Consider the following 25,333-nt stretch of genomic DNA (forward strand, 5'->3'; position numbering starts at 1 on the left):
CCGGAAGTAGAAGTAGCACAATGCAGCCAGATGATTCAGTCGCTCGGCCCGATGCCTGAGTGACCGGGTCTGTAAAATTTGGCCACACACATGTGTGACTGATCTGACCACTCCTTGATTTTGCCCAGTGACTGGATTGTACTCTGTAGCGGCTTTGTATATTTTGACTTGGCTATAAGTGGCTTTTGATTGGCCTGCAAGTTGTGGGTGGGACAGATAACACACATAAACATAAACCAGCAAACAGAAGTACTTAAGGTTGGCCTCACAGCTTATATACGTACATTCAAATCCAGATATCTGGATCCTGTAACTAGACGTTTTAGTTCTCTGGGCAAGAGAGAACCCAGGTGCCCTCCCACTCCACCCTCATTTTGGTAGGAACAATAATAGGCACCACCCATGAAGCTCCTATAGTATAAACATAATATAAATAATGCTAATTAAAAAAAATAGCAATTAACCCTGTGCTTAAGCCAGGAGCGGATTTAGATCTTTTTTTATCTGGGGGAGGGGTTGAATTTCCTTATCTCTTAACCTTGAAATATATTTGCAGGTTTAATGTAGTTAATGTAGTATCAGTAAATCTGTACCATTGAAATTTTACCTACAGTGTGATTCTCTCCTATATTTCCTTCTCCGTCTCTGTCTCTGTCTCCCTCTATTTCTCCTTTTATCTGTCTTATTTCTGCTGAATCTGTTTCTTCCCCCCCTTCTGACTGCAGTGCAGAGAATCCAGTCCCCTCTGACTCCAGCTGGTTATGTATCCAGCTTACCTTTCACTCAAAATCCCTTTAATTGCCAGTAATGTAGATTCTATTTTCCCAGAAGTGAAAGGGATTTCAGGGCCATGCACTCTGTAGCTACATGCAGGGAGCAGTGCTATTGGGGTCTATGGCCCCCATCGTCCCTCCCCACCAGGATCCGCTACTAGCCAGAGCCCCCTCAACTCCATCCTGAATGGGGATACACTGCCCTAGTTACTGCCCCGATTCAATCCATGAGGAACCAAGATGGATTGTGCACATCAGAAACTCCAATTGCAAATGTTATTTGTACATGAGCATTGCTTAGTGCAAAGTTTCACAAGGACAATCTCCTTGTCAGGCAATTTTAGTAATGTGGACATGTAGTAGAAGTATTTGCAAAAAGTGCCAAAATGCTGTTAAACAATCTTTGTAATCAATTAATGAATACATCCAGAGACCATACAGATACGGGTCAATAACATACATAACACCTATAAACAAGTACCAAAATGTGTAATAAAATTAACAAACAAGCTTTTTAGTTATATTAAAACATGTTGAAATAATCAGTATAATAGAGAGCAGTCATGTGATCAAAGTCTGCTACTCTCTTCTTCTAGGGACATTGACCAATCAAGATTGCAGCCAAAGTTGTAGTCTTCATTTAACCTGGAAGGATGGAGGTCATTAAGTTTTCTGTGATCCAGTAAACTTGCCTTTGTAGGAGTTTACATTTCTCTACCCATCATGAATGATTTCCTTAAACCTCTTTTAATACCATTCAGTGCGTTTCTGATTGTCTTCCAGTAATTTGATGCGCTTGCCAACAACAGTATCCCGTTCTCTTTTACTTTTCATGTTGTATCGGTTTCACCTGTCTCTTTCGCTTTAATCTTTTTCGTTGCACGTACAAATCGTTGAACTTGGTTGTTAACGCAACACATTACAGGTCTGCTGGTCTGACCTTTTGTATTCCTTTTTATTGTAATTCTCAAGAAACTCTGTTTGCTAACCCATCTAATATGAACATTGTTTTGTTTTTAATCGACTTTCAGCACCTTTTTTTTTTCTTACTTTACTAGCTTTTTCATTTTATTAAATTGACTCTTGACTCTTTTATTACTCTAGAACTGTTGCATATATGCAGCATTTGTTCTGCTTTATGTACAAATAAGGACTGCAGGAGGAGTCTGGGCAGTGGTCAAGTGGGGGTGTATATGGCGCAATGCGTTCTGTAAGACTATAAAATTCCATTCACTTACATTCCCATTACGTTTTTCATACCACCACTTCTAAATTTCCACTTCGACCCCCGAGTTTAGATGAACAATCTGTCTTCGTTCTCTTGTGGATTTCAGGTGACCATGAGAGGCGCTCAGGATCGGATGCTCCCATACGTATGTGTGCGATCCCTTTACTAACGAGAGCATGGATTCTATGTCATTTCACCACTCATCCAGCTAACCTCACTCCCACAATATTGTTGAATAAATGTTAGTTCAGGAAACTATTTTCCCCCATAGGCCAAGAAGGTGACCACAAAACTCCAGTCATGAATACAGATATTCTCCTGGGTGTTCTTGGAGAGTATGTTCAAGCTATTTCATAATATTCAGAAACGTGTTCTTCCCATAACTAATGAGTTACAGATCAAGACATCTTTTATCATGTGTGAAAGTTGTTGAACATCTTTGTCCTTCTCTAATTTATCTCATTGCAAGAAACCACCAAGCTGGCTATAAACTTGATAATACGAAACTGAGGCCGGCCAGGCGCACTCTTCTGGGACCACCAACGCCTATTAATACATTCAGAAGAAAACCGCACATACAGGCCAATGGCTGTCATCTTCTGACCATGGTCGACAATGATTTTATAGTTGTTTTCCTATTAAGTTGTTTGGTTGTGTTTGGGTCTCACATTGACTTGCTATCAGTAATGCTATAACAGCATGTGGCCAACAAGTGAGAACCTTACCATATTTTAGTTCCAACAGATAATATCCAAGCACCAAGCTCTTTAATAATAGCTATAGACTGGCACATGGTTTTGGGCAATTGGCCTCATATTGGTGATTGTGGCCTCCAAACTACTAGGATAGTGTTGTGAACCGCTCTAGGAAGCAATTCCAGCAGAGTACCTGTCAGCTCTCTTAGTTTAATGCACACGTGTTTCCTGTACTGACTTCTGTGGTTGGGAGATCTGCCTAGCAAGTCCTCTAATCACTGCTTCCTGTCACAGTGATCAGAGGTTGTACGACGGGTGACACCAGAGTAGACCTATAACGGCTTCCCATATGCAAGTATGCCGCCAACAGTGTACTATAAGAGGGCATCGAGCCAGAGTAGGGGGCCTATTGAGCAACAGGATCATGTTTGTAAATGTGGTTGGAAAATGGACATTAACTTGCAGGTGCACCAGCAGTGATGCCCTAAGATATCTGGCTGCTTGGCCCAGATCAAATTTAGCCATCCACATGTGTGGTGAAAGAGGATCATGACCATGTTCGTAGTGAGTGGGCAGCTTTAAGCTGGCCACCTACTGTTCTTTCTGGTTGCTCAAAACGATTAGTACTGCCAATTATTTGTCAGTTTTAACTACAAGGAAGCTATACAAGGAAGCCATATTTTGGCCAGACTGCTTAGATACGGTTGTTTTAATGGTGCAGCTGAGAAAGCTGATGGTGCGTTTTAGTTTGTCAATTACATGACTCACGTCTGTTCAATCAGCAGCTGACCAGATCTTGCAGGATGCTTGAACACACAGTGATTGTTGGCATTTGGGCACCACGTATGAAGAGATGTGAAACAGTCACACTGTCTTTCCAGCTTCTCATCACAATCCTTTCCTATACAGAAACATTTTAAAGTTGAGCTGTCGTCATATTTCAATTTCAAAATGAGGATAAAACCTGCACAAAAAAATGAGATTATTATGTTTAGTCCATTGGACAATTTTTCACGGTTTTTAATATATATTTAGTGTTTTGGGTCATGGGAACAAAATGAAACCTATGTATTTTTTCTAAAAAGTTGAAACGTTATAATTGTGCATCGCTGATAGTCTTTCTAAACTCACAGGGACGTTCAAACCCACGAATGTGTAAGGAGGTGACCATTGCTGGATATTCTCACCTGGGTAGCGATCGTGTTACTATCCACGTTTATATTGCCCCTTCGCTGAGATTTTGTGTCTCCGTTATAACGTGAACTAGAAGCTTTGGCAGCAGTGATGTGTTCTCCGCTGAAGATATTCTCTCTGGTTTGTTTAGTAGGTGTTGAGAGCACAGTGGTGCATTTAGTCTGGATTACTCTATGTCTGCATTTATACCCACAGACTGCCTGCTGAACGCTTCACTCCTTGTGGTCAGGAGTTCAGTAAATCAGACCATTATAATAGATGTTTCTCTCCTTCTTCTGATGATCGGTCTGGAGCAGCTCTGGACAAAATGAGTTTTGTTACTTCCTGGAATCTGTGTCCCTCATTTTCTGTCACTGCGACTTCCCGATTGAGGGACATTTTCCAATGTTAATTATACTTTAACCCCTTACAGTTTCCTATTTTACTTTGAATAAAGGGCATTTGTCTCATGGCAACGCTACATCTGTTCCAAAAGTGCTTTTAAATACTTGTGTTTAGGAAGTGTCCCTTTCTTACCTCATGCTTTCTGTCGAAGTGTACCCGGCACCTGCCTACACTGCAAGCAGCCATTTTGTCCGGGCCAACATTTGTGAGAATACAGCTTGTCCGTTTACTAGGAACTAGTGATCTCACTGAGGGGCACCTTTATCAATCTTATCACAAATTGAAAAATAGTTTTCAATCCTTATCGCATTGATAAGGATTGAACTATTTCTCAAATTTATTAAAAACGCAACACAGAAACAGCAGTTCCGATAAACTGCTGTTTCTGTGATAAAAAAAATCACACATACTCCGCCTCTTCGGAATGCGATGTCTCCGGATCTCCTCCGTGTCCTCTTCATTTTTCTTCACACTGGAATTGCGCATGTGCAGTTCTAAGAACTGCACATGTGCACAGACATCTCTGCTCTGTCTCTACAACTATAGTAGCAGAGAGCGAGAGGTGAGTGAAAGGGAGGGATCATGTGATCCCTCCACACATGCGCTGTCCAGCTCTGCTCTTCGGAGCAGAGCTGACAGCACTGAAATCTTTCAATTATCATGACAAGTTACCGAAAAAAAAACTTTTTTCCGGAACTTGTTAGATTGCGGTTGGGAGCAGTCACCATACTGTAGAATGGTGACTGCTCCCAAAAACGAAAAGGAATGCAAAGCAGCAGATATACACAATATATGCTGCGATGCACCTTTCTTAAATATGCGGGACACATGGATTTTACAGTAAATGCACGATAGTGCACCATCACTGTTTGTTAAATATGCCCCTAAGGCACGAGATGTCTTGTGCTTCATGAAATCACTATATCTTAGACAACTGATAGGCTGATCTGATCTCACAATGACTTATTGTGTGTTGGTGACAAATATAATTTAAGTTATTCAGTAAAAAATTTCCATGCATAGTTCTATGAGAAATACGAAGCATGAAATACCAGAATTGACTTAGAATATGAAAGAGTTGCTTGCAACATATACAAATATATGTAAAGGCGTTTGTGTTGTGTGAGGTCAGCTCATATTTGTTATACACAGGACTTCCCAGAAGCCATATTTCCTGTTAATGAAGCAGAAAACTACTCGGGTAGTATGAAGAAAACAACAATTTAAAATATTTTGAAGGCATCAACATGAAAGAACATTTCTTCATGTCAAAGAACCACCTACTTACCGTATTTCCCCATGTATAAGACGCGAAATTTTGGGTCTAAAAACTGGGTGCGTCTTAAACAGGGGTAGTAGCACTCTGTCAGATGATTCCTCTGTCCGGTAAAGTCTTCTTTCTTCTGTCTGTCTGATCCTGATGCTGGAAAACCGCTTAAGGTCCTCTTCGCCATGACCGGATGTCCTTTCAGGACCCAAGGTCCTATATAAATCATGTGAAAAAATTGAGCGAAACATTATCCTCAATTTTTTCACAGAGTAATTGTGCAGCACATACACAGGAACCAAGGTCCTGAAAGGATATCCGGTCATCGCGAAGAGGACCTTAAGCGGCTTTCCAGCATCAGGATCAGACGGACAGAAGAAAGAAGACTTTACCGGACAGAGGAATCATCTGACAGGGTAAGGTAGAATTGACTATAGCGTTGTCTCTCCTCTGTATGTGCTACACAATTACTCTGTGAAAAAATTGAGGATAATGTTTTGCTCAATTTTTTCACATGATTTATATAGGTGCGTCTTATTCAGTGGAGCGTCATATACATGGGGAAATACGGTATATACTTTTCAGAACCCTATCGGAACTGAAGATATACAAAATAGAGTTGTGCTCTATAGATAAAGAATCTGTGTCAGAAGATCCTACCACATGTCTGTTGAAGGACAGAAGCTATGTGATGACATGAGGCTACTACTTCATGTAATATTTATATAGCGCCATCATTTTATGCCATGCTGTATAATTAAATGCTTGATTCACTCCAGTCCCTGCCCAAACAGAGTTTATAATCTAAATGCCTTCCACAGACACACATACCTGGACCAGGTTTAGTCAGCTAATAAACTTACAGGTGAAGGAAAGCTGAACACCTAAAGGATACACATACAAACACTGGGATCACATATAAACTGGACCCAGGGTCCCAGCAGAGCAGCTCTAGGCTGCCTGCGAGAGCACACATCTCAACGTGTGTCATTGCAGGGAAATGTCTACATAGATATCTGTGATTAGTTTATGTTCCTCTTGGTTTAAACTGTGTTTTAGGCTTAGGGGTAAATTTATCAAACTTTCTACAAAGCAAAAGTGGAGGTGTTGCCCGTAGCAACTAATCAGATTCTAGCTATCATTTTTTAGAATGTGCTAGATAAATGTTGGCTAGAATCTGGTTGCTATGGGCAACACCTCCACTGTTCCTTTTATAGAACGTCTGATAACTTTAACCCCAGGTGTGATATTGTGATTGGAGGATTTTCCCTTGTATCTTCAGTTGGCAGTACCGAAAAGAGTGTTGGAGACCTGAGTGACTGCAGCTTCCTGCTATATGTTGCTTATCCTACAGATATCTATTTTGTATGTCATATATTTATTTACTATTATATTGCGACTGTGCTTCCTGCCCTATTTACTTAATTTAGACTTTGCATTTTACAGCCTAGTAACAACATTACTTCCTTCATACTTGCTGCCCTGTAATACTAAATGACATGTGCCCTTGGACGCTGGGCCATTATGGATTTACTGTATTTTCGTTATGACTAGATAGGTACATATATGTATCAGCCCTTTGCATGTATAAAGTAGGAGCAGTGTGCAACGGCAGTCTATTCCATTTACTGTGTGCTTTTAAAAACAATCTCTAATTTAGGATTTATTGGAGGTTAATCACTTGCCAAACTAATTATTGTCCATGCTGATAGTGATACATGAGTCAGACGTCATCATCTGCTCTCTGTTTGTGTTAGGACTTGTTCACACAGTTTGATCTGGCAGCAGATTTCACTATGTTTCAGCTTAACTCATGATGTCCTGGTAGAGAGAGGTCACGTAACTGTGATAGTGTCTGCTGCAGCTCCAGCATCTGCCAGCTGAGATATGTACACAAGTCCGTTGCGTTACCTAGACTCCACGTTGTGTGCACAGCAATTCTGTGGATGATTTCTCTAGGTTTTCAGATGTTTCAGCAGTTACCGTTAACTTCCATTTCTAATAATGTTTCTGACAGAGGAAATCCCAAGCTGAAAGCATTTAGATATCTTTTATAGCCTCCCCTGCTTTGTAACAGTCACTTAACTTGATTTTCAAGTCCTTAGTTAGTTGGATAGAAGAGCCCCTGGCTGTTGGGAGTTAGTGCACCATCCAGAGAGGTTAGAAGGGTCAGAGAAATTGTTCAACCCTGGAACAAATCCATCCGGTCAAGTTTTGAGGCCTTAGAAAGTAATGATGAATTGGCGACAACGGAAGCTAAGCTTTTGTGCATGCCACATCCACTACTCAAATTATTTTCAATATGTTACAATTATAATTTGTATTTAAAGTTGCAGAAATGCCTCATGTTTAGGTTTCCTTTTGAAAGTGTTCCATGATGGAATCTATGTGTCAGTGAATGTAAAACAAATCTGGATATAACGACCACCTCGTACAAGATATTTCTTTTGCTTAAAACTGAAATATATGTAATTTAAGGAAAAGTTTACTACCTGCTGTAAAATACCCTGTTGCACAGTGAGTTTGAAAAATATACCAGTCCATCAAGTTTAACCTTTTATACATTCTACATGTGTTGATCCAGAGGACGGCAAAACAAGAGCCCCAGAAGTATCAGACAATCTACTCTAACGAGGGAGGGAGGGAGGGGGGGGGGTGACACCATAAATGGCAATCATAATAATTCCCTGGATCAATCACCCCAACTTCTTGATTTGATCTTTATAACTATTGATACCATCCCATTACTACCTCCCTTGGCAGAGAATTTCCCAGTCTAACTACCCTCACACTGTTTAATCCCTCTCATTGGAGAAATGTTTTCATTACAGACACTCTAGAATTTCCCTTGTCACCTGTACAGTCCCTGGTGCAAAAAGCTCATTAGAACCAATTTTTGCGTTGTCCTTGAATATATCTTTAAACATTAATTAGGTTACCTCTAACAAGCTTTTTACCCAAAGTATACAACCCCAGTCTGTCACTATAACATACTTGCCTACTTTGGAGAACTCCTGCCCAGGAGGGGAGATCTCGATGCAGCTTACTGGGGGCGTGGCCACGTTAATTGCGTCTTTAGGCCCCGTCCCTCTGCTAAACTATACCAATTTTGTCCAATTACAGCAGGGGCTGGGCCAGGACGACATAATTAGCCCTGCCCCCACTCACTTCACCAACAAACAAGGCAGGATGCAGGAGATTACTTTAGTCTCCCTGGAGCGCGGGAGAGTAGCCAACTATGCACTATTATCTAACCTCTTCGTTATGTTTATTAATAACATAGCCTGTAGGTGAAACCTCCTATACGTTTCTTATACACAGCTTCCCAAAACTGTCCCCATATTCAAAATGCAGTCTAACAAGTAGGCCTTTGGACAATGCTGTGCTTCCAACTTTGTGGCAACAGTTCGGGAAAGGCCTTTTTCTGTTCCAACATGACTGTTCCCCAGTGCACAAAGCAAGTACTACAAATACATGGTTTGATGAGTTCAGTGTGGAAGAACTTGACTGGCCCGCACAGAGCCCTGACCTCAACCCCATTGAACACCTTTGGGATGAACTGGAATGGAGATTGCGAGCCAGGCCTTCACGTCCAACATCAGTGCCTGACCTCATAAATGCTCTACAGAATGAATGGGCACAAATTCCCACAGAAACACCCCAACATCTTGTGGAAAGTCTTTCAAGAAGAGTGGAAGCTCTTATTGCTGCAAAATGGGGACCAACTCCGTATTCAAACAAAAAAGACAGTTGTCAGTGCTTATCCTTTACACTGCATATCTGTGTGTGTCTAGCAAAATGAAAACATGAGATATTAGTTCATATTTTGATCAAAACATTTAAGCCTGCATCCCAGCGTCAAGGGCACCTCATTATATACAGGTCCTACACTGACCTATATGCTTTAAACACCATTAAAATGCAGCTAAAATCAGATGCACTCACCTCCCAGGTATAGGGGTTTACTCCGTATTAAAGTATATGTATTTGAATACAATTTCATTACAGTCCCTGTTGGTGTAATGGTCAAGTGTCTGAATACTATTGTCCATATAGTGTAGATAAGAACATTTTCTGGCATTGCAGAAAATGCAGTGAGTAGATTATCATTATCAGCCCGTGTTACAGTGCTTAAACCGCTTGGTCTGAAGATTAAATAATATGGACAATCATTGCGTGTATGTGTTTTCAAATGTACTTTTTCGTTAAAGTGTTTATTTTTAACTGAAAATAAAGCAAAACAAAATGTTATGTATTAGTGTTGGGAAAGCATTTAATAAGGTGTAGAGATGCATTTAAGTGTAAGTGCGTTATTTTTCATCAGCTTCTTGTCTACGTGCAATTTCTGCAGCATGGATTGTACAAAGTGATTATAGTTGTCCTTAGTTGGACCTTGTAATTATGAAATGCTTCACAGAGATCCCCTCTTGGGGATGAGTTTGTTGGAACATGATGTTCGTTTTTTAACCCCACAGAAAATGAAAGCTTCTAGTAGACGAGAATCTCACAAGACGTCTTGTGAATGCCTCAGAGTTCAAATAGAAGATGGTCATTATTACTGGACTCAGTCCACTCTCGTTCATACAGTGGTTGGAAACCTATCTCCAGCTGACGCAGGCAAATATTAATTATGATACACGCTGATCTATGTGTCCATTTTATCAGCGAATATTTACTTTGGAGAGACTCTGCAAATCCTAGCATCCCAGTGAGTATTTTTTTTTCATCTGCTTTCTAAGCTCAGGCCAATGGCACAAGGCCATTTCTGAAGGCTGAGACCTCAAGCTTTCCATCTAACCACCTCTGAATTTATTACCCAGAGATGTCCACAATTGCAATTGTAAACAAGTTGAATTATTGCACCTAGTTTTAAGTACACAGTTCTTTTCCTCCTTATTTCGAGAAGTTCTTGTGTGGCCAAATGAAGGTTTATTTTTCATAGCCTACTTTGCTTGTATACTTTTTGCTAGGTACACTTTGGATTCTGATGTAGATTTCTTCAGGCAGCGACTTCTTTCTGATCTGTAGCCGTCTGTGTGAATGTGCTGTGCCTTTATTGCATTCCTACTGTACAGCTGTAGAAACTGTTTAATATATAGTCATTATTGAACGATGGTTTACCCCTCTTGTGAGGGGTTTTAGAGATGTATTTATGCCTTTAACACACTAGTATCCTTACTAGACTTAAAAAGCAAAAAAAAAAAAGTTTGTGCGGGTAACTTCCAATCTAGTTCAAAAAGTTGTCATCTTTGGTAGCTACTTGGTGACAAGACCGAGCCAATCTTGTTATGTATTATCTTCCTATTACATGGTAAAAATCCTGGGCCACATGAGATTGTGTACTCATTGAGGAAGAGTAATACTCAATAAGTCTGACACTAGAGGTAGGGGGCGGCTCAGGAGTCCAGGCTTCATGCTGACAACTTTGTCTTTAGTATCTTCTTCTTTTGTTTCAGTGTATTGATTGATGTACTCATTTACCTCATATTAACCTCTCTAGGCATGCAGTGGGGACAGTGCTAGCATTTCTAAATGTGATATCCATTGTGTCCATCCCACTGAAGGGAGTCTGGCTATCGACATTAATCACTACCCACTAACCTTTCATCATTAACCCTTTGCCACTAACCTCTCCATCATTAACCTCTTATCCTACATTATTAACCCTTTTTCTTCATCAGCATACTCCATTAACCCCTTGATCTTCATAACATCATACACCTCCGTCATCCAGACCGATGTTCACTTCTCAAAGGTGAAATATCAGTTACCTAGAGAGTACTTTTATGCCACTGTCGCTCCACGCATATGTGTGTGTGTGTGTGTGTGTGTGTGTGTGTGTGTATGTGTGTATATATATATATATATATATATATATATATATATAATGTGTATACGGTCACTCTTGATCTACACATTACGCTACACTGATACATGTTACACATGTGATTTTGAAAAGCGCCGGGAGCTAGCTGATGGAAGGCCAGTGTAACCGGTCATTTGGATTTTTTCAGAAGGCAAATTTTCATTATGTACTGGCTTAAATTACAGTTCTAGACATCGCAAGTTCTGATATTGGTTATTATTATTATTTTTGTCATTGATTTGTAACATACAAGGTAGACAAAATGCAGACATGAAATCAAACAGTAGGAAAGACTCCGCTCCTGAGAGATCTTACAATGTAATGGTAAAAGGGCAGAGAAAAGAGGAACAAAGAGGAACAAGTATGGCTCTGAGTGGAGATTGGAACAGTAGTGATGTTGTACTATTGTGACTGGTACAGGTGGGAGTAGGGTTTCCTTTGATAAGGAGATGGATTTTCAGAGAGCGGTTTAAAGAATTTCTCAACTTGGTAGTGGTGTCCCCTATGATTTAGTGAAGACAGGAAGTGGGGCAGGCTCCAGCCGTCGGCGTCATTCTGCTGAGCATGCACAGAGAAAAAGTTCAGCTCTCAACAGGTTCTTCCAGTGACAGTTGAACTGAAAAGAAGTGATAACTAGAGCTGCATCCTTGTGTGTAGACTAACTTATATAAAGATATATAAAGTGAGCAGAGGCACAAAATATACATGAGTAACCTGTTCACTGACATTGCCCACAATATACACTTACTACCATCTGCATATATGAATGTACTACAATAGTGTTAAGTACATTAATTGCATAAGCTTGTCAATCTACCTGTCTGTCGCAGTTAGTATCAAATGTGTGCAACTGTATACATGTATATTTTATCTGTTAAAACAAGTTCTGAAATAAAACCAACAAATTAGTTAAGTATAAAAGCTTCTTGTGGTTTAACATTTACCTCCAACGCCGCTGACACCTATTCAATATAACAGCACAAGTGCCCTGATAATAGGTTTCTGCCAATAGTGGGTAGCTAATGTATGGATGTGAGGCAGATGTGGAACAGTAAGAGAAGAAGTTCAGTCTTTTTGTATTGAGGGGACAGAGATACTACGCTACCTATCCATGCTATCTAATCTATGCTTCAGACCTAAACTAAGCATTTATTTATGGCTAAATAAGGGGACTTATAATTTTATCCTATTTTTCTGTGCGTTGGAAACTTGCTTACAAATGTATTGTTTGGTTATGTTACAGTACTAGTTTGTATTCAATATTTCATGACGTCTCCCTTCTTACTTCCAACCCTTGCCCTGAGTACAACATATGTTTCTATTTGCCTCTGAGAACTAAAATAGCTAATTTTGCTTCCTATACCCTTTGAGGGGAGCGATGCTGCAAGATTCCAGTGAGCATTACGTTGACCAGAGAACTGATTGCAGGATATTAAACAGCATATTTTGTGCTCAAAAGAGGATTGTATCTGCCACATGACTTCCCTTAGGGCTTTTAGTGAGGTCACTGTCATGTGCACCTCAGTAAGAAAAGGCCGCTATCCATCTTCACATTATAAAGCAGAGAGTGAAGGCTCACACAACTGAAGTAATACAACTCGCAGGAGTACTGCTAATTATCGAGTACTGCCACACTCAGATGGTTGCCGTGCACACCCCTTCAATAGAAAATATGATTTACTTTGCTTATTGTACCATCATCATGATCTTTACATGTTCACCATCATTCTGTTGTCAATTCTTTATAAGGTATAATCTGTCAAAGTAAGTCTAAGGGGTAAATTTATCAAGCTGCAGGTTCGAAAAAGTGGAGATGTTGTCTATGGCAACCAACCAATCAGATTCTAGCTGTCATTTATTTAGTACATTAAACAAAATAACAGCTGAAATCTGATTCTTTGGTATAGGCAGCATCTCCACTTTTTTAAGCTTTCAGCTTGATAAATTTACCCCTAAGTGTGTAAGATCATCATCATCATTTATTTATATAGCACCAACATATTCCGTAGCGCTTTACAATTGGAGACAAACATAATAAACTAATAAACAAACTGGGTAAAACAGACAAAGAGGTGAGAAGGCCCTGCTCGCAAGCTTACAATCTATGGGTATAAAGATTACACTGATACAGATCACCTGTAATACAGTAGATGGGTAAATTACATGGCCATGTTAAAAAAAAGAACACATTGGCCTTAAAAAATGTATTTTGTTAATGCTGCCTAGTGTATGGGAATGCATATACAAGACATAGTTTTATGTGCTCACTTGTACAGGCTATGAGCAAACTTAGGTAGTTTTATTTTCTTCCTCTTTGCCTGCTGTCATTTGTAGTTCATCCAGACACAGCTACTGCCCTGAGGATAGCTATGGGGTTGACCACAACCCCAATTATAATAGACATATGGCCATGTCCCCATCATCAACATTTATTTATATGGCGCCAGCAGATTCCGTAGCGCCTTACAATTGGGAACAAACAGTAATAAAACAATACTGTGTAATACATACATGCATGCATACATACATAGAGGTAAGAGGGCCCTGCTCGCAAGCTTACAATCTATGGGACAATGGTTTGATACACAAGGGTAAGTGCTACATCATATTGAATATTTGTCCAGTTAGAATGTAAAGGTTACAAAGTATTTAGTGGGCTGTATGCTCAGTCACACAACTATGTTGGTCAGAGGGTAGTTGTCTTATGTTATCTGTGTAGAGGGTGGTAATAGGGTAACCTAGGGAGTGTGGTAGAGGAATATTATAAGCTTGTCTGAAGAGGTTAATTTTCAGAGAACGCTTGAAGGTTTGAAGACTAGAGGAAAGTCTTCTGGTGCGAGGGAGTGAATTCCATAAAGTGGGTGCAGCACGACAAAATTTTGTTGATGGCCTTGTATGTTAGAAGAATTTTATATTGGATCCAGGCAACCAATGTAGAGACTGATAGAGTGACTCAGCAGATGTAAAACAATTTGCAAGGAAAATCAATCTAGCCACTGCGTGCAAAATAGATTGTAGAGGCTCGAGTCTGATTTTGGGAAGACCAGGGAATTACAATTATCAATGCGGGAGATGATGAGTACATTCATTAAAGTTTTTGCAGTGTCTTGTGTGAGATATGTACGTATTCTGGAAATGTTTTTTAGATGTATGCATCATGATGTAAATATAGAGTTGATGTGGGGAACAGAGGATAGTTGCAATTTAAGGATTACACCTAGGCAGCGAGCTTGCGGGGTGGGATTTATGGTCATGTTGTCAAAAGAAATAGAAATGTCAGGCAGTAAGCTTCTATTGTTGGGTGGGAATATTATTAATTCTGTTTTTGAAAGATTGAGTTTGAGTTGGCGAGAGGACATCCAAGATGAAATGGCAGAAAGACAGTCAGTAACGCGAGACAACACAGATGTCAGGATATCAGGAGAGGATAGATAAATTTGTGTATCATCCGCATAGAGATGATACTGAAATCCAAAGGAGCTTATTAGTTTTCCTAGAGAAGTGGTGTAGATAGAGAATAGCAGAGGACCTAAGACTGAGCCTTGTGGTACTCCAACTGATAAAGGAAGTGGATTGGAGGTTGTTCCAGAGAAATTAACACTGAAAGAGCGATTAGATAGGTAGGATGAGAACCAGGATAGGACAGTGCCTTCAAGACCTAGGAATTGTAGCGTCTGTATGAGCAGAGAGTGTTCAACAGTGTTGAATGCAGCAGAGAGGTCCAGGAGAATTAGAAGAGAGTAATCACCTTTATTTTTGCTGTGATCAGATCATTGACAACCTTGGTCAGCGCAGTCTCTGTGAAATGTTGAGAGCGAAAGCCTGATTGAAGAGGATCCAATAGGTTGTTTGCAGAAAGGAAACGTGTGAGGTGAGTGTAGGCTCTCTCCCAAGGTTTGGAGAGGCATGGGAGCTGAGAGATGGGGCGGTAATTTGAGAGAGAGTTTGGGTCAGAATTTAGTTTTTTTAGACTAGGAGCATACCTGTGATGGAAGATACCAATAGAGAGAGGTAGATTACAGATTTTAGTTGAAGTTGAAATGAGCACAGGAGACAAGGACCTTCTAATTTGTGAGGGTATGGTATCCAGAGGACAGGAGGTAGAGTAGGAAGATAAAAAGAGAGTAGAAACCTCCTCTTCATTTGTGAGATCAAATGATGAGGATCCCACAAATTGGGGATCCCACGTTTGCCCCTGAACACCTGCGTTTGCCCCTGAACACCTGCGTTTGCCCCCAAAAGTGTGGCAAAGTCCTGCAACAAGAGTAGCATTTAGCTTCAGCCTCTCAATATTTTCAGGAGACAAATACAAAATGAATATAATAAATAGGATTAATGGGCTACAGCTTTCAGTAGTAAGCATCTTCCCTGGAACAAGACCTACTTGAATAGGAGAAGTATTTTCACACAACATAATTAAAATATGGATTTTGCTTTTAAAATGTAGTTGGACTATTCAGTATATTTTATTACTCAATTTATTTAAAGAGAAAAGGTTTTCTGACATTGCTTCCAGTTTTAAGCTCTTTGCATATTTTGTCCCTTGGCTCGTGTCATTTACTTCACAATGGATCATCCGTTATTGCGAAATGGACCTTAAAACACTTGAGCTGAAATAAAACTACTGGCAGTCAAATGCACTTTCTTTTATTTTGCTCTATAGTTGTCTAGATTGTTAATTTATTAAGGAAATACTGGAAACCTCATAATACAACTACTTCAAGCTTTTTGTAGTAAATCACAGAAAAGCTGAGTTTTATAAGGCAGTTTACGGTTTAATCTATTTCACATAACACCATGAAAATCAAGTTGCAATCCATTTAACAATTTGGAATCCCAGGGTTGAAATAGTAAAACCATTGAAAAATAATTGTGTGCTGCATGCAGACATTCAGTATCCCCTGCGGCTCTTACAGTTTATTTGCGTTCTTGCAGCCGCCTGATAATTTTGTATATGTTTTTGGAAATAAGACCGCAGGAAACAGCCATGTTACTAAGCTGCAATATCACGTCTCTAGTTCATTAAAGAGGTGTATTAACATGGAAATCAACCTTCTCTGTGTAACAATAGCTTTTAATACTAGAAAGAGGCATAAAGACACACATATTTTGTTTTGTTTCACATTTACCCTTCATCTTTTACAAGGCTGCATTCTCATGAAATTCTCATTCTCATTGGTTTACAGAATAGCATACTTGCCAACATTGTAAATTTTTCTTCTGGGGGCAGGTGGGCGTGTGTGGACGGAGCATGGAGATTTGTATAATGTGACCCCCCCCCCCCTCTAAGCTGTCATTATCAGTTTGGCCTATACCAGCAAGGGGTGGGGCCATGATGACATGTGAATCGCCTCACCAAGCCCCACCCCTTCCATTCAACTTAATGAACTGGTCGCGATCCGGGAGGTTGCCCTGCTCTCCCAGGAGTCCGGGACATTCCGGGAGAGTAGGCAACTATGATTAATAGTGCTACTTGTGCGGGTAATTCACAATGCATAGAATGGCCGCTACACAGTGCAAATACAGCTGTGGACTCGCTGTGTGCCTTGATTTGCACAAGTGCTCCTAAATATCTGTTGGGGCACATAGTACTGCGGATAGATGGATGCATTTGTGGAGGAGCAGCAGTGTGCTTAGCTGGAGGAGCTATGTGGAGTGAAGGGTTACCGAGTGAAGTAAGCAATAGGCATGTTCCTGGTCATTTTCACTTTACATATGGACTTTAATTTTACACCACTTTAGACCTTAGGTGGAGACTAGGTCTGGACCTGTTTTACACCCGCGCTTCAGCGGAGAATCTCAAATCCAGACACGCTCAGGGGTAAATGTATCAAGCTGCGGGTTTGAAAAAAGTGGAGATGTTGCCTATAGCAAACAATCAGATTTTATTTTGTAGAATGTACTAAATAAATGATAACTAGAATCTGATTGTGTAACAATTATGTAACGTGTACAACAATGCAACTGGATGGTAGTATCAGGATAGCCGGGGTCTGGTACACTTGGAGTGGAGATATATACGTAGCCAGCAAGCCTGAGTCTGGTACACTTGGAGTGGAGATATATACGTAGTCAGCAAGCCTGGGTCTGGTACACTTGGAGCGGTGATATATACGTAGTCAGCAAGCCTGGGTCTGGTACACTTGGAGCGGAGATATATACGTAGTCAGCAAGCCTGGGTCTGGTACACTTGGAGTGGAGAATAATCTGAGCAGTCAGCAAGGAGAGCAGGTACACGGAGAATCACGAGGAATCACCAAGTCAGGGAACATAGGAAGTTGCTCTGACGCTGCCCAGGCGTCAGAGCAGGTCTTTAGTAGTGTGCAGATTTGAATTCCCCGCCTCGACTGTCATGTGACAGCGCCGCCGCCGCGACCCGGAAGAGGGAGAGGATCGCGGCGCTGGAGCGAGGTCAGGTGAGTCGTAACAGATTGGTTGCTATAGGCAACATCTCCACTTTTTTCAAACCCGCAGCTTTATGACATTACTGTGAGGGGCAAATTTATCAAACACTTCACACACCCTAAATTGCCACCTATAATAAAGACAGTCCCCGTGTCCCCACATTGCTTTGTTTAAAGTAATAAGTAATCAAAAAAATGGGAGACATGACCTACTTCCCAAAACCTCAACCAGTTACAGTGCAAGACAGCCTGAGATTGTATCTACTATAACATAGAGACCACGTGCTTGGGACCCTCCTGTATAAAACTGAAACTGTCCCCAGAATGGTCAGCGAGGGACAAAAACAGTGTGCTCTTCCCCTAGATACTGGGTACTGGGTAATAAACAAGATTGGAAGACCTGGTGGGCCAGCTATGTCATTACAGGGGTCCTAGTATGATGGATCCATAAAAAGCTTGTCCACAAAATGTAAAAAACAACAATTCTCCCCCCTCCCCCCACACACACACTTCCAGAGACACACATATATAGATACATCATCATCATCAACATTTATTTATATAGCGCCATGCATCTTCTATTTTGTTGATCCACTGTATTGAAATGGGGAAGAAAAGCAAAAATAAAATCTTCAAGAAAAAACGGAGCCATCCGGCCATCCACTAATAACCAGCACTGAACGATTAAAGCCCAGAGTTCCTGCGACTTCTCTGCCACAGTGATTTGTAAATGTTTTTGATTTGGGAACATCAATGATATCAACTGATCACCAGCTGAAAAATACCATACAAGGCCATAATCTCCTTCATCACTGTGCTGCCTGGCTTTAGTGATTCAGACGCTAAATATCAGAAAATGACAAATGAGCGCATCTAAACATATGTACAGGAGAATCATCGTATTATTTAACTGTGATTCAGATTGCTTATTTTTCAGTTCTTTTTCTCTCTAAAATGATTATGGGTCTCATTAATAAAAGTGCTCTGTAATTACACTGTGTGTAGTACCAGCGTCATTGTTTCTTCACGGAGAGGAAACCTATTCCTGACCGGCCTTCCCCCACGATAAGAATGGGATATTGCGCCTAAGAAAACACCCTCATTTCCCCTTCACACTTCCCAGCTGTTTTCTTATCTGTCGGCTGTTTTGAAGACAGTGGTGTGAGGGGTGGAAGTGGTCCTTCACGCCAACCCCGCTTAGCAATTTTATTATTCTTCATCTTTCCCTAGTGCTGTTATGGCTATAACTTTATTATTTGCCAATGATATCCTGAAGCTTCGTTTGTGTTCAGAGCGATTGCTGACCTGAGGCTTTTTCTTTGCTTGTTCCACAATAATGGAGGTTACATGTAAGCAGTCTAGGACTAGCCCTGTACACAACACTACTTCCACAGTAATGTATTGATACGATTGGGCGGTTCTTTAGTAAAATGTTGTTAATGTGCCGTAACTCGCAACAGCCAATCGCATTCCAACTGCCTTTCTTTTAGTACAGTTTAAAGAACACACATGGACAAGTACTGTGCAACATCCATAGAAAACTATTAAAAACCAGGTCATAACCATTAAGCAATGTCTGTACTATCATTAGAACTTGGCTTGTTTAAAAAAGTTCTACAACATTGCAGGTATGATTTTATACTGGGTGAGATTAATGGGTGAGTGTCTTTATATTCCTCTATGAGACATAGAGCTTTTAAATCATTTCACGCCAGCTGCCAGATCATGCGTCAAGACTACAGTATGTACTTGTGTGTGACTTTTAAAAAATAAATAAAAATAAATAAAAATACCAAACAATCATTCCTTCTGGTGCCTACACTCAGGGTAAAGCTGGCAAGACTCAACTCAGCAGCCTATTAGGAACATTTTGAAGGAAAAAAAAATACAGGTGGGCCAGTGACCCAGCCCAAGGCAGACCCCTATGGGACCGGCCCGGGGGATCTTGGCCCCTTAGCCCAGCCTGCCCATGGGCGCACGCAGAACCCGCTCCCCTCCGCTAACGAAGTGCCCCCCATAGCGACACTGTACTATATAGCAGCCGCGGCGCTGGCAAAGGAGCGTCTGCGGCAGTGCTGTATTGTATACTGTATAGTACAGTGCTGCCGAAATGGAGCCCGCACATGCGCAGCAGCTCTTGCGCGTTTTTTTTGGGGGGGGGGGGGGGAGCCTGCTGCCCCTGTCTACACTGTACATGGGTGTATTTTGTGTTTAGAGAACGTGACTTTTACGCCTGCTGGTATAGTTGACTAGAAGTTACCAACCATCTTAAAATATGCATTCTCCACTGAGTTTGACTGTCACATTGCAGCCAAGCTATAAAAATGTATGGGACCCACCATGTTGAAGCAGAGGAAGGCAGCTGGCAGGGCACACTGAGACTTGTAGTTCCTCCTCATCCAGAAAGCCACGTGTTGCCTCAGCTTGTACTAACAGGAATATCATATTCACGGAAGTTAACTTTTGGCTAAGGAGTTATTCAAAAAGATACATAGAAACTACAGCATGGGGAATTGGCGTCACCCAGAGCAGCTTTATGTGGTGCCTGATTTTCAAGACAACGCTGCGTTTGCCCGTTGGTTGGATGAGTCTGCTAGAAATGTACAATGGTCGGCATTGTTGCGATAGATGGGGATTGTTGTGCATCATAGTCGACATTAACATTAACTCAGCATGAGTTTTTTTTTTATTAAATAGCTTCTTTGTAATGTGTGTTTACCACTCAGTAGGCAGAAATGATAACTCGAATGTCCGATGTGCATGAACTGTTTTGGCTCTCTCCGTGGTACATATGATTTGGCTGGTGTTGGGTATAGGATTATTATTTTCTGGCTTCCAGATTTGAAAACAAAACCATAATTGTTTTGAATGAAAAGCCTGTGTAGTTCATCCCTTTTATGTGGATTCATATGTCCCTAGGGCTTTGTGCACACCGGCGTCTTATATCACTCACCCATTCGTTCCTTATTTTGGCAGGTGAACGGAAGGGGAACGGTTATAAAGCCGTTTGTGTGTAAAAGCCCCAATTCTGTTTCTCAACGTTTTCTTAATCACTCGGTTAGAAATATTACCTTTGTAGATGTGTAGACTGATGTGTTTTATCTACTGTTTATTTCCATAAGCCATTTGTGATTTAATACATTTTAATTGCTTTATTTTTTTGTCTTTGGGAACATCTGGCTTTCCATTTCAATAGTTTTCTAAATTCTGAGATATGCAGATTATTTTTTAACTAAGAGGTTAGGAAGCTTGGTTAAATGTAAATAATAGTTCCCGTAACTTGCGGAGCTGAACACCTTGCTACATTTTAAACAGCAACGGGGATGGTTCAAATTGAACTAATTTTGCATGCAATCTGGTTGTATATCCAGAGACACATACATTAGCCATCATTTTATTTAACTGTTGTGACCCACACCTGCCCCATTGCAGCAGAGTATGACCTTGACACGATAAAGGGGTCTTAGTGTATATTTCAATCAACCTGTGATGTTGTTGCTGTATAGTGCTAAATATTTGTAGTATAATGCTGCATATATAAGAAGAGACTTGGAGGGAGATATTTGTGTGTTCTACGGATCCTCAGGCAGTGAAAGAACTAACTGTGTTACTTGAACACCTCCCAGAGCCCATAATCATTTCAGTGCATTACTAATTCATTACACTCTATTGCCACCAAACAAATCCTGTAAAAGATAAATGGGCCCCATAGATTGTAAGCTTGCGAGCAGGGCCTTCTCACCTCTTTGTCTGTTTTACCCAGTTTGTTTATTAGTTTACTATGTTTGTCCCCAATTGTAAAGCGCTATGGAATATGTTGGCGCTATATAAATAAATGATGATGATGATGAATGGGCCATTCCAACTGTTCCTTTATCCATTGGGTCATTTGTTGGTTTTTAGATCAAATAGGCCCTGAACAGATGTGTGCGTGGCACTGAAATGACTTGGGGGTATATTTACTAAACTGCGGGTTTGAAAAACTGGAGATGTTGCCTATAGCAGCCAATAAGATTGTAGCTGTCATTTTGTAGAATGCACTAAATAAATGAAAGCTAGAATCTGATTGGTTGCTATAGACAACATCTCCAATTTTCCAAACCCACAGTTTAGTAAATCTAGCCCTTGGACTAAAGGAATATCTGCTCAACTGATGACCACGCTCTTTCAGTGTGAATGGTGACCAGTGTTCGCAATAACTGCGCCACATGTAATCCAGTCTCTGAGCACTCTGTAACTTTTGTGTAGCCAAACTGGACACAGATTGAGCACCCGGATCCATCTTTGACTTTTCGTGCACTGTGCTGGTCTTAGTTAGTCTTAGTTTGAGGGAGTTAGTGTGAAGGAATGTTCTGAAAGTTCCGCACTGATTCCAGGACCATCTAGTGTGATCAAGTGAATGCTGGCTTGCTTAGCTAGAGTGAAAAATATTTATTTTTATAGTTTCAACCTTGTGCCACATTACAAATAACATTTCATCCTGATACATATTAGTACATTACCTTTATAAAGTGGAAAAGAGAGTTATCTCATGTGATACTGCATCCATGTAATTTATTTATTTTTTTATTTTTTAAAGGTAAAATTTTGTTCCGAAGGAGCCATATACGGGATGTAGCTGTGAAGAGACTAAAGCCCATTGATGAGTATTGCAGGGTAAGGACATTTGATTGATGATATTTGTGCAGATTAGCTCTGGAGCCATAATGACGTGTGTGATGATGTGCGTCTACACCTGGCTGTATTACCCATGACACAGCCAACAAAGTACAGAGCAGAGAGGTGACATCATCTTTGTACTGTCATACGGCAATATACAATTAAGTGCTAAAAGCAGAGAGTCTCTACTGTGTCCTATTAGCTGTGTATGTGTGTGTCTATATGTGAGTCTTCTTAGGAGCTAAAGGTAGATTTTGAGAATGTAGAGCTCTATCTGCTAATGTACTGAGAGTCACAGGGCTCAGTTTTTAGGCACTGCGGAGACATACGTAATATTTGGTTATTACGCTGCTCAAAAAGCAGAGCATAGAGAAATGGTGGTGGAGGGGGGCACCTCACACGCACACACTGCATGGTAATGGTTAATATCATTAGCATATGTGAGTGCTCTAGCTCCACTCAAGTTGATGAATGCACAAAGCGACCAGGTAGAGGCATGGCGGAAAGAGTGGATATTCGCCGTTCATTCCTCCGGTATATGCCTTACTTAGTACATAGGCCCCATAGCGAAAAGCGTTTTTACAGAGTGACAAAAATAGCGATGTTGTATGTAATACAGTTTAAAATTAAAGCAAATGTCTGATTGGCTGCTAAGATAAACATATATTTTTTTAAGCATTAAAACGTCTAACAGTAAATGATCCCCGGTATCACCAGTATATACTTGTAAAGTTAATGTTCTCACAGATTATCATGAACAACATTGGGTACAAATATACATTGTAGCGGAGGGGTAAACATTTGAGTAAGGACGCACTCCTGGACCATATATGATTTCCTATGATTGTTAGCTTTATTGAGATGACTAGAATCTGTCTTAACAGCACTGCCAGCTTTTCATTGTATTGCCAGAGAGGTAATGTAATTTTGTGGGTGGTTGCAACTGATATTTTTACAATTGGGGGTCTTTAGTCTGTTGGGTAGTGGGTCCTCAGCATTGTCTTCCTTTAACCTTGCAGGCCCTCGTTAAGTTACCAGCACATATTTCACAATGTGACGAGGTCCTGAGGTTCTTTGAAGCTCGTCCTGAAGATCTGGATCCACCAAAGGAGTAAGTGAATTATGAACCTCTTTGATTCAAAAGTACCTAAATTGGGTACATCAAGATAACGTCTGTGTCCTTGTCTACCCCTTCTGTACTACCAAAACTGATAGGCCAAAAGTACCCATTTATCATGTTGTGGCTATAATTACGGGGTGATTGGTAACCAAGTGCAGACTTTATTATAGTTTAGATTTAAATGTGGACAGTATACACAGAGGTATTCGCTGTATCATGTTACTGATAATGTGGCTGCTTGCAATGACTCAGCCCAGTCTGCTACAGTAATAGAGGCAGTTGATTTGTCTCTGAATTATTTCTTAGATGTCTGAAATCTGGGTTTATTTGAAAGCTTTAAGCGATTTCCTTTTGACGTACTTCCAACGGTTTCGCATTACCAGATGGTTGGATGAATGAACTGCTACATTTGGTGTTCCCTCGAAGGTATACTGCTCGGTAATAGAAGGGTTAAACTTTTAGAATGTTGGTTCATACTGGTGAAAATACCACATTCTATATGAAATTTAACTGTTAACTTAACTCTTCATTCACCAGAGTGGAACCACAAGTAAACATTTCTTACTATATGGTGTTGATATTTTGGGGTCTTTACTCTCTAGATGTGAATACATCACTGTTTAACAGAAAGTTAGGAGAACTTGTCCTGTGATTATTTGTATCTCGCTGTCAGAAATGTTATCAGTCGCTAAGCATACAATAGCTGCTGTCACCACTGATTGAATGCAGGAAGCTTTAAGAGTTTATCGCATGCAGAATAGGAAAGGACATATTTATATTTTTCTATCACTATGCAGGATTGTATCACTAGGAAGTATTGTAATAGAAAGACAGTGTTGCAAAGTGTTGTTTGTGTTGAGTGCCACAGAAATCTGGACAGAAATCAACTTACAGAATTTAGTTTACAGGGGATCATGGTTTAGTAAGATGGATTCAGCTGATTGGATGCTGTAGCCCAGCCAATGGTGAACACGTCACATTGTTTGTCATGATGGGTGAACTAATGTTAACTAAAGTCAATCTAGCCACAGCGTGTAAAATAGATTGTAGGGATGAGAGTCCGATTCGGGGAAGACCAGTAAGGAGGGAATTGCAATAGTCAATGTGGGAGATGATGAGTGCAGGAATTAAAAGTTTTGCAGTGTCTTGTGTGAGATATATGCAGATTCTGGAATTGTTTTTTTTACATGTATGTAACATGATTTAGGTATAGATTGGTTGTGGGGAATAAAGGATTGGTTTTCTTGCTATCTAAGAAAAAATTGTTGGACATGGAGATCACAGTACAAACTCATAATATTACTTTATTTAGCAGTGCCTGCTGATTATTTTTGGAGAGCGCTGCAGAAGGGAGAATCAATTTCCCTAAATATCAAATTATACCATTATACAACCATTCTCAGGTTCAGTAGGGACAGGATACACATGACAGACAGCTGTGTGAATGTCTCTGTCAAGCAATCTCCCATCCAGGACATGAGCTTAGTGGCTTTTTTACATACTCATAGATCTGAGGTTCTCTCCGAAGTTATAGATCGCCTGTTTTCAGCATGTATTTCCACCAGCCCCTAGGCTACTTTAAATAATACTGCTGTCGGCCTATGTTAAAACTCCCCTTCCTTCCGCGGGCGTACGTTCATCTCTGCATCAGACCCTCTGGGCCTCATTCATCAAGGCACGTGTCTGCCGATCTTGAGTGTATCGTACGTGAAATCTATCTCTGCATGTCCAGAACCGGGACAT

The 25,333-nt window shown here is 40.5% G+C and overlaps 1 protein-coding gene across 5 annotated transcripts in view; it reads left to right on the plus strand.

Moving 5' to 3' along the window:
* The window catches only part of SH3PXD2A (SH3 and PX domains 2A), a 236,409-nt gene that overhangs the window by 79,439 nt on the left and 131,637 nt on the right, over positions 1-25,333 (plus strand). For 4 of the 5 annotated variants that reach the window (XM_075216202.1, XM_075216203.1, XM_075216206.1 and 1 more), the window contains exons 4-5: positions 22,391-22,467; positions 23,490-23,581. The exons of the other annotated variant lie outside the window; for it this stretch is intronic. In XM_075216202.1, the coding sequence (XP_075072303.1) occupies positions 22,391-22,467; positions 23,490-23,581 (169 nt within the window). The remainder of the gene's footprint in view (positions 1-22,390; positions 22,468-23,489; positions 23,582-25,333) is intronic. 5 annotated transcript variants of the gene reach the window in all.

Source organism: Mixophyes fleayi, chromosome 6, assembly GCF_038048845.1.
Source record: "Mixophyes fleayi isolate aMixFle1 chromosome 6, aMixFle1.hap1, whole genome shotgun sequence".
Taxonomy (NCBI): Eukaryota; Metazoa; Chordata; class Amphibia; order Anura; family Limnodynastidae; genus Mixophyes; species Mixophyes fleayi.